The following is a 15,481-nucleotide window of genomic DNA, read 5'->3' as shown; positions in this document are numbered from 1 at the left end:
CCACCAGGTATATGGATTATTTATTAATTTAACAAATATTGGTTATTATTTGAATCGCTAGGATTTTTCTTTTTGGGGGAATTTAGCTCTCTTGATCATGGTTTAGATTCTTCGACAAGTTTGTTCTCTTGATTTAGATTTACTAGCTCAGAGGAACAATAATTGTCGTGCTCATAATATTTTGATGCTCCCAGTATCATTTTCCTTCAATTTCGATGTTTTTTATTTATTTATTGTTTTTCTTTTAATAATATTGACAGCCTCGTACACTTTGAAAAACACCCGCGTTAACATACTCTGACATTGTGGTGATAAACTACATGATTTTCATGGCCGAAAATGCAGATATTTAGATGGCATACGTACAAAATGATGTCGTAGGGATAGACAACATTTCTCCCAATTTGTAATTGCATGAAGAAGGGTGAAAACAAAATGGGAGATTTTTTTGGGGAACTAAAACTAAGCAGAACATGAAGCAAATTTAACGATCTAATGCATCAGTTTGCAGCTGCTAGATGCATAATACGGAAATTGTAAGAGCATGCAACATTGAAGCAGCTCTCTAGGGGACTATTCCCTGGATTTTTCGCCCAACAAGGCATTGTATTCCTCTCTCAGGCTGTTATATTTTTCACTCAAGCTCTTGAAAGCTTCTTTTTTATCCCCTGAAGATCCCTTCATTTTCTTCTCCAGATCAAGCTTCACTGAATCAATTTGACTCTTCAGTTCCTCAATCTTTCTGGTCTTCTCCTCGTGCTGTGTCTGCAGTGCTTGCAGCTCGGAAGAGTTTTTGCGTACATTTCCTAAAAGATGACTCTAATGTTACCAAATATTACAAATATCAATTGCCAGACAATTTTACTAATCTACACACCTTCCTGTTAAACGTTAAAAGGCAGGCATAAAGAGGCACCTGAGAAGGAATTGTTCGAGGGGTCACGGCTGTTGTCCATGCTCTAGAACTAAGCTAATTCCTGAAGGAACAAACTGAAAGAAATTTACTACTGGTATAAAAATAGCGTGATATAAAATGTTTCCAAGGATTTGTCACCCTATAAATGTTCCTTAAATTACATTTTTTCAACTTTCTCCATCATCTCTTTAATATTGTTTCTTAATACATGTATATTAAGCGCTCTGCCTCCAAAAATTCTGTGTTTCGACCAGGTTCCAATTATCAAGCCAGAAACCCCTCGTAGAATGTGGCTTAGTTAGATGGACATAAAAGAAAGATCTCAGCCTGACTAATGGTTTCCTACAATTTCCTGATCTATGTACCTGTTTTTTGTGTTTAGTTTTCAACCCTGTTTTTCCATGGTAATGGTGTTTTTATCTGTCATTGTTCAATAGAAAATTTAAACGCAGTTTCTTAGAGTATTGCGATTAAAGATAAGAAATTTCTTTCGTCTCAAAAATTAAAGCAAATGGTATGATCATTACTACTAATAAGAGATCATGTGAAATTGCCTGTTAATGAATGGACTGAGTGTGTGTTAAGAGAAGAAAACTCATTGATTCTTATGACTCGGCCCATCTATTGACCTAACTGGGGCATGTCCCCAGCTTGTCGAGACAGGATTCTCCTGTTAGACACATAGCCCATTTATCAACCCAAAAGCCTCCATTTGGAACCATTACTCTGAAGTCATAACAAGAGGAGGAGGAGGAAGAAGAGTTATTTAGAAGGTGGGGGGGGAATTAAAAAGAAGGTGTTTGATCTTTGGTTTTATACGTAGAGCTTCAATATTTCAGCAAAACAGTGAAAAGCTTCTTCATTAATGTTGTATAGACTGACCTTGGAGGTGTCACTGTGTTATCCAAGCAAAGAGCTGCACTCTTCCTTTCTTTGTGGTGGCCCTTTTAGTGTGAAATATTGTGTGATAATGAATAGAACAACTTCTTTATATACACAAGCATAACTGACCATGGAAGGTATAGCTAGCTAGGTAGAACATGGGGAAGCCGTGAGGCAAAATCCAAAAACAACGACAAGAGGGCATCTTCCTTTGATGGAAGCAGTATCCTAGCCGTGGGTTCTGGTACTGATATTTGCTGTGCCATTGATGTTAAAGTCTTCTCTTATACTCATCACGACTCACAGGTCTCGAACAGTGTACCATCGAGAATCAGAATATAGTGCTTGTTTGGAAGGGACAGGAACATGTGTTTCCAAAAAGCGAAAGAGCAACTTCATAAAGTTATATTGTCAAGTAGCTAAACTTTGCTTCTGTTATCACAAGAGAGTCAAGAGCGCTGTCAATTCATATCTACAAAGGTGTTACGAAGAAATCAGAGAATTGTCATTTATTGTTATTACATCCGTTACTCTTCTAATTGTCTAACTTACGATACCCAAGGCTTCCTGCTTTCAAGAAAGTTGTTGAGATCATGGAGTTGATTTAAAAAAAAAATATTTTTTTTATTTGAAAATATATTAAAGCAAAAAAAAACACATTAAAATTGTGATATCCCAATTAAATTTAAAAAAAAAACATTAAAATATTAATCTGGAAATAAAATGAGTTAAATTAAATTAAACATATAAAATTAAATGATAATAGATGAAATTAAAAGAAATAAAAAAATATAGCATTAATTGTTAGGGGAAAAAAAAGAATTGGGACACAAATAAAATAACTAAACAAGTGGGGTTAATATGTAAATATTAAGAGTTTGGGCAACAAATTAAAGGAGTTTGGGAAAGGTTAGGCTTAGGTGGTGAGGGAAACAACTTCAAGACAAGAATTAAAGGAAAATAAGTGAAAAAAATTAAGGATTTGGAGGGGAAAGAAGTGGATCTAGAAGGGCAAAGTAAAAGTATCAAAAATAATTTTTATTGGTTGAGGATCAAAGCTATTATCATGTAATGGATTTTAGACTTGATTATATAAGTTAGATTTAAATACAACTAGAAATTTATATATAAATTATGAATTCTACGTTAAGGTTCATGGTTCATGAGTAAAATTGAAAGAAATGAGAATTGGCTTTGATTAATGTAGTTGAGATAAAAATGAATGAAAACAACTTACAATAATGAACAATTAAAAAAACAAATCATGATGTTATAAAGGGTGGTGGTACCGACAAAAAGGAAAAAAAATTGAAAATTTTTTAAAATAATATATGAATGTTATTTGGTTATAATTATTATAGCATGTGTTGAAATGTGAAAAATGAATTGAAAAGAAATTGAAATCTTATGTTTAATTTGTGATGGAAAGATTGGTTAGGCTTTAAAGTAGAAACATTGTAGGGAATTATGAAATTTTTGTGTTATGTTGAAGTGTCATAGATGAAGGAATGTAGAAAAAATGAATTTGCTTTCAGTGATAGAATTTTAGTTATTTATAAAACTATGTGACAAAAATAATTAGTTAATTATTAAGGATACAATGTTAATGATATTATAAGTTACGTAGAGGAGAAATAATTATATTGAACTGTAAGAAAACAAATGAAAGTATTTCATTGTATGTTAAAAGAAAAAATTAGAAAATTTTACATCTTTATCACCAAGCTTCCATATAAGTTTAGGACTTGAAAATAATGAAAATTAGAATAAGTTTCTCCATGAAAGTTGAAGTTAGGTACATTAGCTTCCAATAAAACTAATCTCATTTAAATTAAAGTTATAGAACTTCCGATATGATTTAATAATTGAAGAAGTTAAATTAAATTTTGTTAGATATTTTTTAGATATTGCAATAATGAGTATTTTTTGATGTGTTAGCCTAGTATTTTAGATTTTTGAATAAACAAACTATGCATGAAACCGAATTTTATAACTTCATGTATGGTTACAATATTAATAATCATTTTTTAGCGATTAAATTAAGTTAATTAGAAGTAGCTAACTTTAAAATTTGTTTAAGATTTCTTTTAATATAAGATTTAATAATGGAAATTGTAAGAAAAAAGTTGTAAACATAGGTTAAATACTTAATAATGATTAGCTAAAAGATATGGAATCACACTATATCATTCTAAGTCAAGAATAAAATAATTATATGTGGAGTTAAGTTTCGAAATATGTTGAGAATCGAATAGTAAATGATATTATTCTTATTGGTACATGTAAAATTGCAAAACCCATTTAACAATAAGAGATCATTTCATGTGTTCAAGCATTAGGTAAATACTTGACACTTTAAAATTAAAATATTATTTAATTATAAATATTTTTTTTTTAAATGTATCTTAAGATCATTGATAAATGTTAAGTTATTGAACAAACTAGTTACCATGATAATAAAACTAATGCCTGGTTAATAGAAAATTAAATATAGTAGTTATCTTAGTAAATGAAACTAATGTCCTACTTAATAAATAATTAAAGAAACTAGTTATTTTCGTTAATTAAATTAGTATCCTAACTAATGATGAATGATGATAATGGTTAATATAATATTACCCTAATTAATAGGTAATTGAAGATAATGATAATTGAAGAAACTAGTTCTTAGATTCATATTACTAGTTCTTTGTTTAATAGGTAATTGGAGATATTTTTAAATGTAGTAATTGAATGAATGTTTGGCCAAAACTAAAAAAAATATTTGTATGCCCTTAAACTATATACAACCTGCATGGTTTAAGGGCGTGTGTATGTAATAATAAATATTTATTATGTATAAATTAATTGTGTTGGGTGTTATACAAATTTCCGGGTATCACACAGTGTCATGTCAAGTAATAAATCTTGTATGCCATGTCAAATAATAAATCTTGTATTTGTAGTTTTTTTTTATTATAATCAAATGCATATTTTGCTATGTAATGTGATTTTATATATATAAAAAAGTATTTAATATAAATTAAGTATGAATGATGTATTTAAAATAGTTTCTTTTCAAAACACATGACTGTAATTATATGGACTTATATTTTAGATTTATTTTACTTTATATATATATATATATATATATATATATACATATATATAGATCTTGAATCATGCTGTAATTAGATTAATCATCTCATTATTTGTAATATTTCTTAAATAATATAATAATTGATTCATTTGAGTAACGTTGAAGAAGAAGAAAAGGAAGTTTGTTCTCATACTTGGTTTATTATAAACAAGGAAGTCCTGAATGATGGAAAAGTGTTGAAATCTTTATTTGGAGGTTGTGAAAATTGATTGAGTCAATAATTTAATGTTAAAAAATTAAAAAAATTACCAAAATTTATATGGAAACAAATTAAAAAACGAATTACTGCTTTCAACAATAATACATCATGTATACATGGAATACTATGTAAGATAAAAATTGAGGTCATTATATAAATCATCAGAAAACACTCGAAAAACACTAATTTAATATTTTTTTAAGTAAAAAATACTTTTAAAAGCATATAGAAACAGAAAAAATAAATTATGTTATTTGCAACTCTAATTATTGTTTATAGATAAATTCATGGAGAGAAACCTTCAACTAAATTTAACTAAATTTAGAAATAGTCTTTTTTTCTATAAAAAAAAAACTTATTGCAAGGTAATCTATGCTTTATTCGAGTAAACGCAACATATCAGAAGTGGTTTAAACTTTTTCAAAGAAGGGTTACAAAGTTCATGTTTAATTTATTCCAAAAAACAGAGAGAGAGTTTGTGTTCAATTTTTTAATAGCTTGTGAATATATATCTTACTGATGTTTTTTAAATCTATATTCTAGCATGACAATTAAATGATTTGTTAATTCAAAACATAACCTAATCAAAATTTAAAATAAATTCGGTAGGAATTGACATAATGAAACATGATTGATCACTGATCTAATAGGTAATAGGTTAACTTGCAGATCAGTCAATATAATTAAAGTTTGGCTTGACTATTTTTATAAATAAAAAAACAACAATGTTTTATTTAAAAAAAATAATTAAAATCATATCATTTTGTATTAACAAAATCAACTTAAACTAACTGATTGAACCAGGAGCCTTGACCCGAGCCTTGTTTAATAACCTTGCACCCTGAGGTTTTATAAGAAAACAAGAGAGCTTCTTTCCTCCTTGAAGCTAACATGAACTAATAAGGGATGTGTGAAAAACAAAATCTGCAAAAATAAGAAATTGTTTTCTTGATTTCTTTCGAAGAACAAGGTGTTCTCAAGTCATTCCACACATCAACCAGAACTGGGTATATTTCCAAGTAATTTTAAAAAATGTGCTCCCTGCATCGCTCTAATATATTTATAATAATTTAATAAATTCTCAAAAATAAAAATGTGTGTAATTAAAAAAAAAAGAATTCAGGAAGGTTATTTATTTCTCAACAAGGTTCGGTCGAATTCGGCCCAAGGTGAGGAATAATGATAGATGATGGACCTGTTGTTTGGAAGAGTACCTAAAACTAGACCGCCCATCACTGAAACTTTGGTTTGGTGCCAAATTTCCAATCCGCCTTATCCGATTTGATTGGACACGCAGTTATAGTGCTGCCGTCAGGTGGGCTCATCACTGCCTAGTTTGGAGACTAGTGCTTTAAATAATCATCTCTTCAAACGTAGTCATTTTCCCTGGAACCCAAAAATATGCAGGGACTCGTTTGAAGACTACTTGACTCTTACCAGTCCTCCTATTCTAGTTGATGTTAAGAGGGTATCATCCAGCAATGTTTAGTGACATTCTTCTTGTTTTGGGAGATGAGGGACGTAGCATTAGATGATTCAGTTTCTTAAACGTATGGAGAAAGTTGTCAAAGTAGATAGAGCGATGGCATTTCTTTTCTTTCATGGCAATGAAAGGCAGGTGACCATGCAGCCAAGACGAAAACAAGGTTAGCAAGAGATCCTGAACGGTTGGAAAATCCCTGTAAACTAACCTCATTGACAATCAAAAAGCAAACCTGATATTTTAATGGAGTGATGTAATTGTACCAGAAGTGGGCAACTAAATTACATAGAAAGGACATGTTCACATCAGAAACACACCCAGGCAAGGACAGTCAAAGCCATCTGAAGACTAAAGGACAAGATATCCGTATAAATCATGAAATTGATACCGACCAGTCAACTACGGTGGTCCATAGTCTTCTCTGCGCACGTTGGAGAAAAAAAACTAGTGCTAACATAATCCAAATATGATCCTATGAGGGGAAAAGTCTTGGGGCTAGCCTGATGGAGACAATAAAAATCATGGAAAATTAATTAGCTCGACACCTTGCTCGCAAAGCTAAACTAATTGCAAATTCTCAGGTTAAATAATTTGCTCAGAGCAGCCACCATGGTCAACCTTGATCCATGGATACATCGTAAATGATAAAGAACTCGTGTCAATGATAAACAACCCCTCGGGCCGCTAATTCTGACATCCTCTACATGCATCATTTATCACATATATTCAGGTAGATTTTTCATGGGGGAACAATGCTGGGACTTCATGGAACTCAAAAATGTGGAGTTGTGATGAAAAACTCTGATGACAAGGGAGAGCCAGGAGCACATGCAGAAATACTGTATTCTACATAACACTTCCAGAGCAGTAGGGATCTAATATTAAGAAACCATGATAAAAAAAGACAAACACTTTCGACAAAGCTGATAAGGAAATGAGCGGGATACCCTGAGGCATCTTTATCCATTGTCAGCACCCATGTGACAAGAGTGGCCTATCCCCACATGCGGACCTAAAGAAATAAAATGAGACAAAAAATACGTTCCCTGAAAGCGTGCCTTGATATTCTGAATGACAAAACCAAATTCCAAAATCACATCTTTCAAGCTTCGTTTTTACTTCGATGATTCCAACGCGGATGAAAGTTCTAAACTTTGATTAACAAGAGCCAAGTAGCAAACATTATTAGTATATCATACTCAACTTGGACGCATGGTAGCAGAGCATTGAATTCTAATCTTCTTGGCACCGATTAAAAGTATGGTTAGTCTTCAACAATCACAAGACAAGGATGGTAAACGATTGTAAACATGTATAATTGTCATTATAACAAAGAGGCATGATATTTAAAGTCCAGCTATATAGTCTGTGGTCCTGCACATGACCTACAAAAGGGCAAGTAGCAAAGAGAAAACCCTACTAAAACTAGTTTGTCTGTCCACTACGTATGTAACATGCAGTTGCTGTTAGTAAGTATCGTATTGGTGACAAGGATGGCTATCTAGCTGAGGTAATCTCTGCGATTCTACCATTAAGTGCAGGTATCAATCATATAGGCTATACATCTACAGTTCCTTCTATGTGCTTCTCTATTTTTCTGCATGGACAAACAAACAACTCAGCATCGTAAAGAAATCATTTGAACAGATGATAACCACAGAGCTCAAATGAAGGAATAGTGGCTTACCCTAGTAAAGTTGGTCTCTTTGACCACACTAACCTTTATTACCTCCAAAACATTAGCTACATATCCCAAAATAAAACCAATCAGAAAACAGGCTGTCCATTAGAGATAACATTCGCTTGCAATTGAGTCAAATTATAGCAAGCAGATAGCACCTTGGCATTGGAACTCAATGAGAAGCCTCGTCACTGGTAGAAGTGGCGGGCACTGATGCATCAATTTCAGACCATGACGAGACAGATAACTCATTGCTTTCTTTAGCTTTGGCATAAGGGCACAAATCAGGGTGCTGATTCTCAGATGATTTTGTGAGGTTATCGGGTTCCACGTTGCTTCCACGGCTACAGAATACAAACCAGAAAATGAGGAAATATGACGAGAAGTGAGGAGGAGGAGAATTAAGATCTAAAGAAGTTTGATACAAAAAAGAACAATCAAAAGTGGCATTTTGATATAAAATAACCTTCCTGAGTCTGCAATTCGATACCTTTCAGTGAAGCTCTCCACCTTGCAATTAACATTGTCATTGTTCTGAATGTAAGCTGCACTCACTTCATCCTGAAGATTCTGTTCAATGGCAGCAATATAAGTAGATTTAGTGGCACCTGATAAATTCCCTTTGTCTGCCAAAAGAAAGTTACATTAGTAGTGGGAAAGCTTCTCCATCATTGACATAATATGTTTCAAATGCTAACCTTCTAATGTGATCTCGTTCTTGCCATTGGAGGTAAGAATGTCAGCTTGATTGATGGGAGTATGATGAGCGTGCATGGAAATGGGAGCACCAACAGACAGACTACGCTGGTGACGATGTACATAATCTCCCCTCAAGTCTGGAAGTTGCAGATTAATTAACCTTCTTCCCTGGAGTTCAATAGCTTGCTGCAGCTCTGCCTGCTCCTCCAATTTCCTTCTCAGCATAATTTCAGGTGTATTGTAAAGCATTCTTGCTCCTGTAGAAGGAAGTGAGATTAAATAAAGATAATTAAAGAAACAAGTATGATTTAAAAGTGAGAAAAAAAAAAGTCCAAAACAAATAAATATTTTCAAAAAACAGCAAAACTTTATGCTTGTTTCTTTATTTTTTACTTACCAAGGTGAAGATCACGTAGCTCTCTAGGATCAAAACCTGAAGGGCTTGAAGTAGGTGAAAAATTCCCCCTCTCCAGTAACTGTTGCATCCTGTTGTTGTTTCATTGGCAAGTAAACCATTAATGCCAGACATAAGAGACAAAAGGAAACATCAACGGAGAAAAGATACCATACTTGTTTGCTACTTTTCCTTTCTCTTTGTATGGCTTGACAAGCACACGTGACTCGCAGATATAATGAGGATTTCCCTTTGCCAATATTTCCTTCACAGTCTCTGGGTGGACAAATGTAACAAATCCAAACATCCGCTTCTGCTGGTATGGAATCCTAACATCTTGAACTGGTCCAAAAGAACTACAAAAATAAAGCAATCATTGTAAATACAATACTCAACAGTGACCGCAGCAACCAAGAAATAAAGCAAGATATGTCACAATTTTTTGCCTCTTCCAAAATCATGTTTCAAAAATTTCTAGAGAATAGAGCTCTATATCAGAGACTAAATACAACTAGCAATCACTATTTTCATTCTTTGATTTATCAAGATGCATCAAGAGACTCGGAATTCTAGATCATATCTCTTCCAACTCCGAACAAGACTCCGAACACACTGGCACATGGTCTACAAACCCTCACCTCCACAGCTTAGCAATATATTTTCCCTTCCATCTTCAAATAGACAAACAGCTTTTCATTTGTTTGTTTGTTTTTTCAGATGGGAATGAATATCAGATGCTCGTCTATCTTTAGCCAGAAATGGTAGAAATATATTATTGTATTCTTTCCTCATCTATTGTTTCCTTCCACCTCCAGAGAAGAACTAAAAATACACACTGGCATACAGTCTTCAAGCAATATATTATTTTTTACTCCCTATCATCAGTCAGAGGAATGCACTGATCACAAAAGCCGTCCCTTGAACCAAGAAAAAATTTGTGACAAGTGGCAACGTAAAGTTTGCCAGTATTCTTAACTTTTAACAATTGGAATTTCCACCATTTACAATTCACAAATTATACTTAAGTTTCGTTGGTATAAACATGTTTTCATCTTTTTGCAGGCAATCTAATCAGTTCCTAGCACTTAACCTCTAGGTACTACTTGTAGAAGTAAACAACAATAATAACCAAACTGGATTCCTTGAGAAGGGCAAGTGAAAAGTGATTATTTACCAGAAATAATTCGAAACATCTTCATCTTTGAAAGAGCTGTCAGCCGGGAATGTCAAGTATATCTGTCTGGATGCTGAATTTGCCTTTTCAGCCATTCCCGTTGCAAAAAAGTCATTCCTTCCACCACGGAGCCGACTGAAATTGTAAAATTCGTCACCCATCATAGCTGCTGCTGCCCCCAATCTGCGAGTACCAGACATCCACAGATCGCACCATTACCCAATCCCGAAGTAAAACTCCAGTAACGAGTCAAATTCATAAGAAAAAAGTGTTTTTTGTTAAACGGAGAAACATATGCATAATGAGTTCCATCAAATCATCCAATTAGACTAGAACAGCATCCAGACAAGAAAAAGAAAACCAAAACTAGCTCAATTAAAAAGATGAATTTCTCTCTAATCTTTTTCCTATCTATATATCCTCGCTATGACTATTTTTTCTCTACCTCCCTCGAAAAAAAGACTCGTTCTTTCTTTGACCAGCCAAAAAATAACAATAAAAGCAAACTGAAAGATGGAAACACTTAACCTATTGCGTACCCTTGGTCTCATCTTGTATGTAAATAAGGGATTGCTCAGGTGAGCAATAATGTCCCGAGATTAACAGGTACACCAAATTAAGACCAAAATTCCACCAGTAGAACTGATTGAAATCGAAAATATGACACGTTATACGAGCATACAGCATGCTAAAAGCAAAATTAGTAATCTTTAATATACCTATCGGTTTTATTCTGTTGCTGCAACAGAAAATTCATGTACTTGTTATAAGCCAGCCTTTGCTGCTGCTGTTGCTGTGCAGCCTTCATTCTCATCAACTCCTCTTGCTGCTGCAAATAAAGTTCCTCCATTCCCCTTGGTAAACCCAAAAGAACCCCACCACCATTAACCTCAGCCATATTTTCACCACCATGAACAAACTTGCAACTTTCTCCATTCTTGCAAAAACCTCTAGCAAAATACAGACAAGGCTTATACCCAAGACCAAACCCCCCATCTTCAGCGCCAAAACACGCATCACTCTCTGAAAATCTCCTTCTATGCAAATGGCTATCTCCATTATCAACCGGATAACCACCCAATTGAGCTCTTTGGTCCATAAAGCCCTCATTTTTTGAAGAGGGGTCGTCAAGAAACGAAAGATAATCATCTAATTGATACTCATCAGGGAAGTCAACACTATTATTACTGCAATCACCACCGTCATTGCTACCATTCCTCGAGAATGGTGGCACTAAAACAGACCCAAAACGTATATTATCATAGGACAAAAAAGGACTGGACTTTGGGCTAATTGAAGTGTTAGTGTCACTATTATTTGGCAACCCATGAGCAGGCCAGGGATTTGGAGGCGCGTTTTTTCCAAAATCAAGGAAAGAACCATTATTTGTGACTCTTGGAGAGGATTGTGAAAAGGGATTGGTGTTATTACAAGGCCTTGCTATGGGATTGAGAGGCAACGGAGAAGATGGTGTAGAAGGTGTAGAAAACGTGTTTGTAGAGAGTCCAAAGTGGATTTTGGCCTTAAAGACTACATTTTGCAAAAGGGTTTCAGGGCCAAAGGCTAAACGTAACAAATCTTTTTCAGAAGGGACTTGTATGAGAATAAAACCCATAATTCTAGCAGCGTTTTCTGGATCTAAACTCTTGAGTTTAGTTAACAGTATGTTAGTTATCTCATGAGTATCCATGGTGGTTTTTTTAGGGTTTTTTCCCTGGTTGGTGTTGGTGGTTTACAATAACTTCAAGAAAGACATAAAAAGGAGAAGGACGTGCGTGTGGAAGTTTTGGTTTGTGAGGTTTTTGTGTTTTTTTATTTTTTTTTTGTTTTGTTTTTTCTCTGTTTGCTTAAATAGCCCAGAGAATAAAACAGGGAGATCTTGAAATAGGGTTTTGAAGTGAAAGAAGCGGGCTTGGACTTGGAGAGTGAAAATCTCTCTCTTTTTCCTGTATTATTTATTCTGTAAAGATCTCTTTCTCATTTTGAGTCCTTCCATCTATGCTTCTCCATTATTGTTGTTATTAGATTAGGGAATCGGCCATGGAGCCTTATCGGGACCACGTGCTCGGATAAAAATATAGGAACCTTAATCATTATATTATACAGTATACTATGCAACCAAAATAATATTATTATTTTTCTTTTTACTTTTTATTACTGTGCATTTGTCTAGGTTTATTATTGTCAGCATTTTTCAATGATTATACAGTATGAATATAAATATAAGAATATCGTTTTTTATTTATTTTTTAGTATGATGATTAAATTTTATTCTTTTTAGTTTTTTGAGTGTTTTTAAAAATATAGTAGGAATTAAGGTTGGGATGGAAGGCCATATATCTTATTTATAAAAGCTATTTTTTCTTTTTTTTTTAATTTGTTTTTTTATATCATGGATGGACTTAAATTTATTGCCAAACTCTCTTGAATCATCATGTGATATGTTGTTGATATTTTATGTGTTGAAATTTCGTTGGAGTGTTTTAGAGTATAGTAAAAATTATATTTTAAAAATTAATTTTTAATATTAATACTTTAAAATGATTCAAAAATATAAAAAAATTTAAAAAAATTCAAAACTTTTCAAAATTATGATCCAACTATAACACCAAACATCTCTGTGATATGATTTAATAATTTTAGCATTGTCATAGTTTTTATGGTTAAAATTTGAAAAGACAAATTTAAAAATAGAAAGATAAATTATAGCTTTTTTTCCTTGTCAATGTTTTGAGATGTAATTTTTTTTATTTGGTTTAATTTTAATTTTTTTTACTAGTTGATGAGTGATGGGAGGTTATTAAGATTTTTTTTGTGTGAAAATATTAAAAAATAAGCTTTAAAGGTTAGAAAACTCGCCATTGACTTTCCGGTCACTAAATCTCAGCTTCTCGACAGAGAATATCTACAGATACAGGTAACATGTCGTTTATCTTGTTTAAATAAATAAAAAACAAACGACTTGTTATTCGTTCATTGAACAATAATAATAAAAAAAAAAAGAACACTGGAGGAAGTGATCACGGCGTGCCACACGCGCTTGAGCTTGTTTATACATGCTAGCTCGCCCTTCAAGACTCAAACACCTTGACTCTTATTACGTTGCTCCTCGATAATTTTTTTGTGAAAAAAAAGACTTGAATTCTCATTAAAATCACTGTGAATCAGATATTTAAAATACTATTCAATTTTATATAGTTTTCAAGTATAATACTAACAATAATTTAATGAATTACGTGCACTAATATTATATTTTTAAATATCAGGCATGGAATAAACCATCAACGTCTATTTTCACGGAACAATGCTTTCATAAAAAAATATTTTATTGATACGTTATTTTATGAACAAACCGATGTCAATTTCATCCACACCTGTCACTTATCGTGAACATATCCGGTCTAAAACCAACCGCGTCAAGGCGGTGACTTTGTATTTTTTTTGACCTCCGGGCCGCTGTCCAGGCATGCCCACCCAGCTTTGGAGCATAATTGTCAAATTCAATTTCTGATGATAGTTACAAAACCCTGTCCAAGATTCGCATTCCGAGATAGCTACGCCAGCTCAAATCAATTTTTTCACTTTAGGGTTTTTTTTCTAAAAAAATAACAACTTTAATTTTCTTTTTTTTTAAATCAAATATATCTTACTGAACTTTGATTATATCATATCATGTATTAACCTTCTACGTTGATTAAGTTGAATAAAAATATACTTAGTTCCACGTGGATTTGATGTATGTGTAGGTTGGGTATTTTTTAAAGTATTTTTTATTTTAAAAAATTATTTTTAAAATTAGTATATTAAAATGATTTAAAAACATTAAAAAATATATTAATTTAAATTTTAAAAAGATTTTTAAAACACAGTATTAAAGATACTCTTAACTAGAGTTGGATTTTAAATCGATAAATCATTAAATTGATTTCTTGTACTGGTTGATTGTAATAATACTGTTTTAAATACGGGTCTTTTTACATGGAATGATAAGTTACGGTACCAGAACATTCCATTTTGGGATCCTATGTATGTAATATAAAAAAATAATTTAAATTAATATTTCAAGACGTGTAATTTCCAATTTAAATCTAAGACATGAATTAGCTTTAAATAGTAAAATACAAACAAGATGTCAACTATAAAAAATAATTTTCAAAGTTTGCAGCATTTCCAGACGTTTAAAATAGATTAGCATGCACTCAAAACAAACAAGATGTGAAAAAAATATATTGAAGGCCAGGTTGAAAGTTATAGTCCAGCTAGAAATAAAATTAGAAATGCCTACAATATTACACTGAACCTACCGCTGTTTTATGCTATCGTCTATAATTATTTAGCCAAGAACATACATATAATTTAGTCTCTGTGTTTCCGATGATCTTGTAAGCTAGTCTGTCTATTTTTAAAAATCATAAATTAGTCCTTCAATCAAAGTTGAATGTTATTTTTTTTTAATTTAGGAATTATCATTTTTAAACACGGTTTTAATTACAAGCTTGGTAGATAAAATCAGAAGTTCTGATTATAAAGAAAGGATATTCAAGAAAAAAAGGTAATTTAATTACTATGAAAACCAATAGAATTTCTACTTTTTCTCTATTTTGGTCTTGATAAGATGATGGAAACTAATAAAAAATAATATAAATTATATTATGAGATATTATCTAATAGTTTAAGTTATTAGATTAAAATAATTCTTTAGCATGGTATTAGAATTTTGATAATTAAGTGGTCACAAATTCGAATCCTATCATTTTTATTTATTTGATAAAAAATAAGTATAGGATAATATGAATTTATGTAAGTTTTTTTTTATTTATTTGATAAAAATTAAGTACAGAATAATATGAATTTATGTAAGTTTCAAGTCTTAAAAAACATTTTATTTTAAAAAATATATTAAAAAATATTATA

The 15,481-nt window shown here is 32.1% G+C and overlaps 1 protein-coding gene and 1 long non-coding RNA gene across 3 annotated transcripts; both read right to left on the bottom strand.

Moving 5' to 3' along the window:
• Positions 1 to 270: 270 nt before the first annotated feature.
• Positions 271 to 2,028, bottom strand: LOC105131012 (uncharacterized). The gene is made up of 3 exons (XR_843345.1): positions 1,799 to 2,028; positions 917 to 977; positions 271 to 806 (listed from the first exon to the last, which is right to left on the bottom strand). It is a non-coding gene; the product is annotated as an uncharacterized LOC105131012 (long non-coding RNA).
• A 5,879-nt stretch (positions 2,029 to 7,907) lies between these two features.
• Positions 7,908 to 12,537, bottom strand: LOC105131013 (zinc finger CCCH domain-containing protein 55-like). Of its 2 annotated transcripts, none has more exons than XM_011033760.1 (9): positions 11,287 to 12,537; positions 10,568 to 10,750; positions 9,570 to 9,749; positions 9,397 to 9,485; positions 8,999 to 9,256; positions 8,791 to 8,926; positions 8,459 to 8,644; positions 8,307 to 8,362; positions 7,908 to 8,216 (listed from the first exon to the last, which is right to left on the bottom strand). In XM_011033760.1, exons 1-7 carry the CDS (start codon positions 12,255 to 12,257, stop codon positions 8,473 to 8,475), a joined length of 1,989 nt encoding a protein of 662 aa, XP_011032062.1. In that variant the 5' UTR covers positions 12,258 to 12,537; the 3' UTR covers positions 7,908 to 8,216; positions 8,307 to 8,362; positions 8,459 to 8,472. The 2 variants fall into 2 exon arrangements, with proteins under 2 accessions (XP_011032062.1, XP_011032063.1); XM_011033761.1 differs by having other exon boundaries at positions 8,307 to 8,348.
• Positions 12,538 to 15,481: the final 2,944 nt, after the last annotated feature.

The sequence above is a fragment of the Populus euphratica genome, unplaced genomic scaffold (assembly GCF_000495115.2).
Source record: "Populus euphratica unplaced genomic scaffold, PopEup_1.0 scaffold76.1, whole genome shotgun sequence".
Classification (NCBI taxonomy): Eukaryota; Viridiplantae; Streptophyta; class Magnoliopsida; order Malpighiales; family Salicaceae; genus Populus; species Populus euphratica.
The sequence above is the reverse complement of the archived record's forward strand: the minus strand, read 5'-3'. Positions and strand labels throughout refer to the sequence as shown.

Bases quoted from the DNA above. Each gene is read 5' to 3' on its own strand.
- LOC105131013 (XM_011033760.1), bottom strand. From the start codon at position 12,257: ATGGATACTCATGAGATAACTAACATACTGTTAACTAAACTCAAGAGT. The intron at 9,257-9,396 runs GTAAGTAAAAAA...TTCCTTCTACAG, and splicing joins GCTACGTGATCTTCACCTTG to GAGCAAGAATGCTTTACAAT. The intron at 8,927-8,998 runs GTTAGCATTTGA...TTCTTTTGGCAG, and splicing joins GAACGAGATCACATTAGAAG to ACAAAGGGAATTTATCAGGT.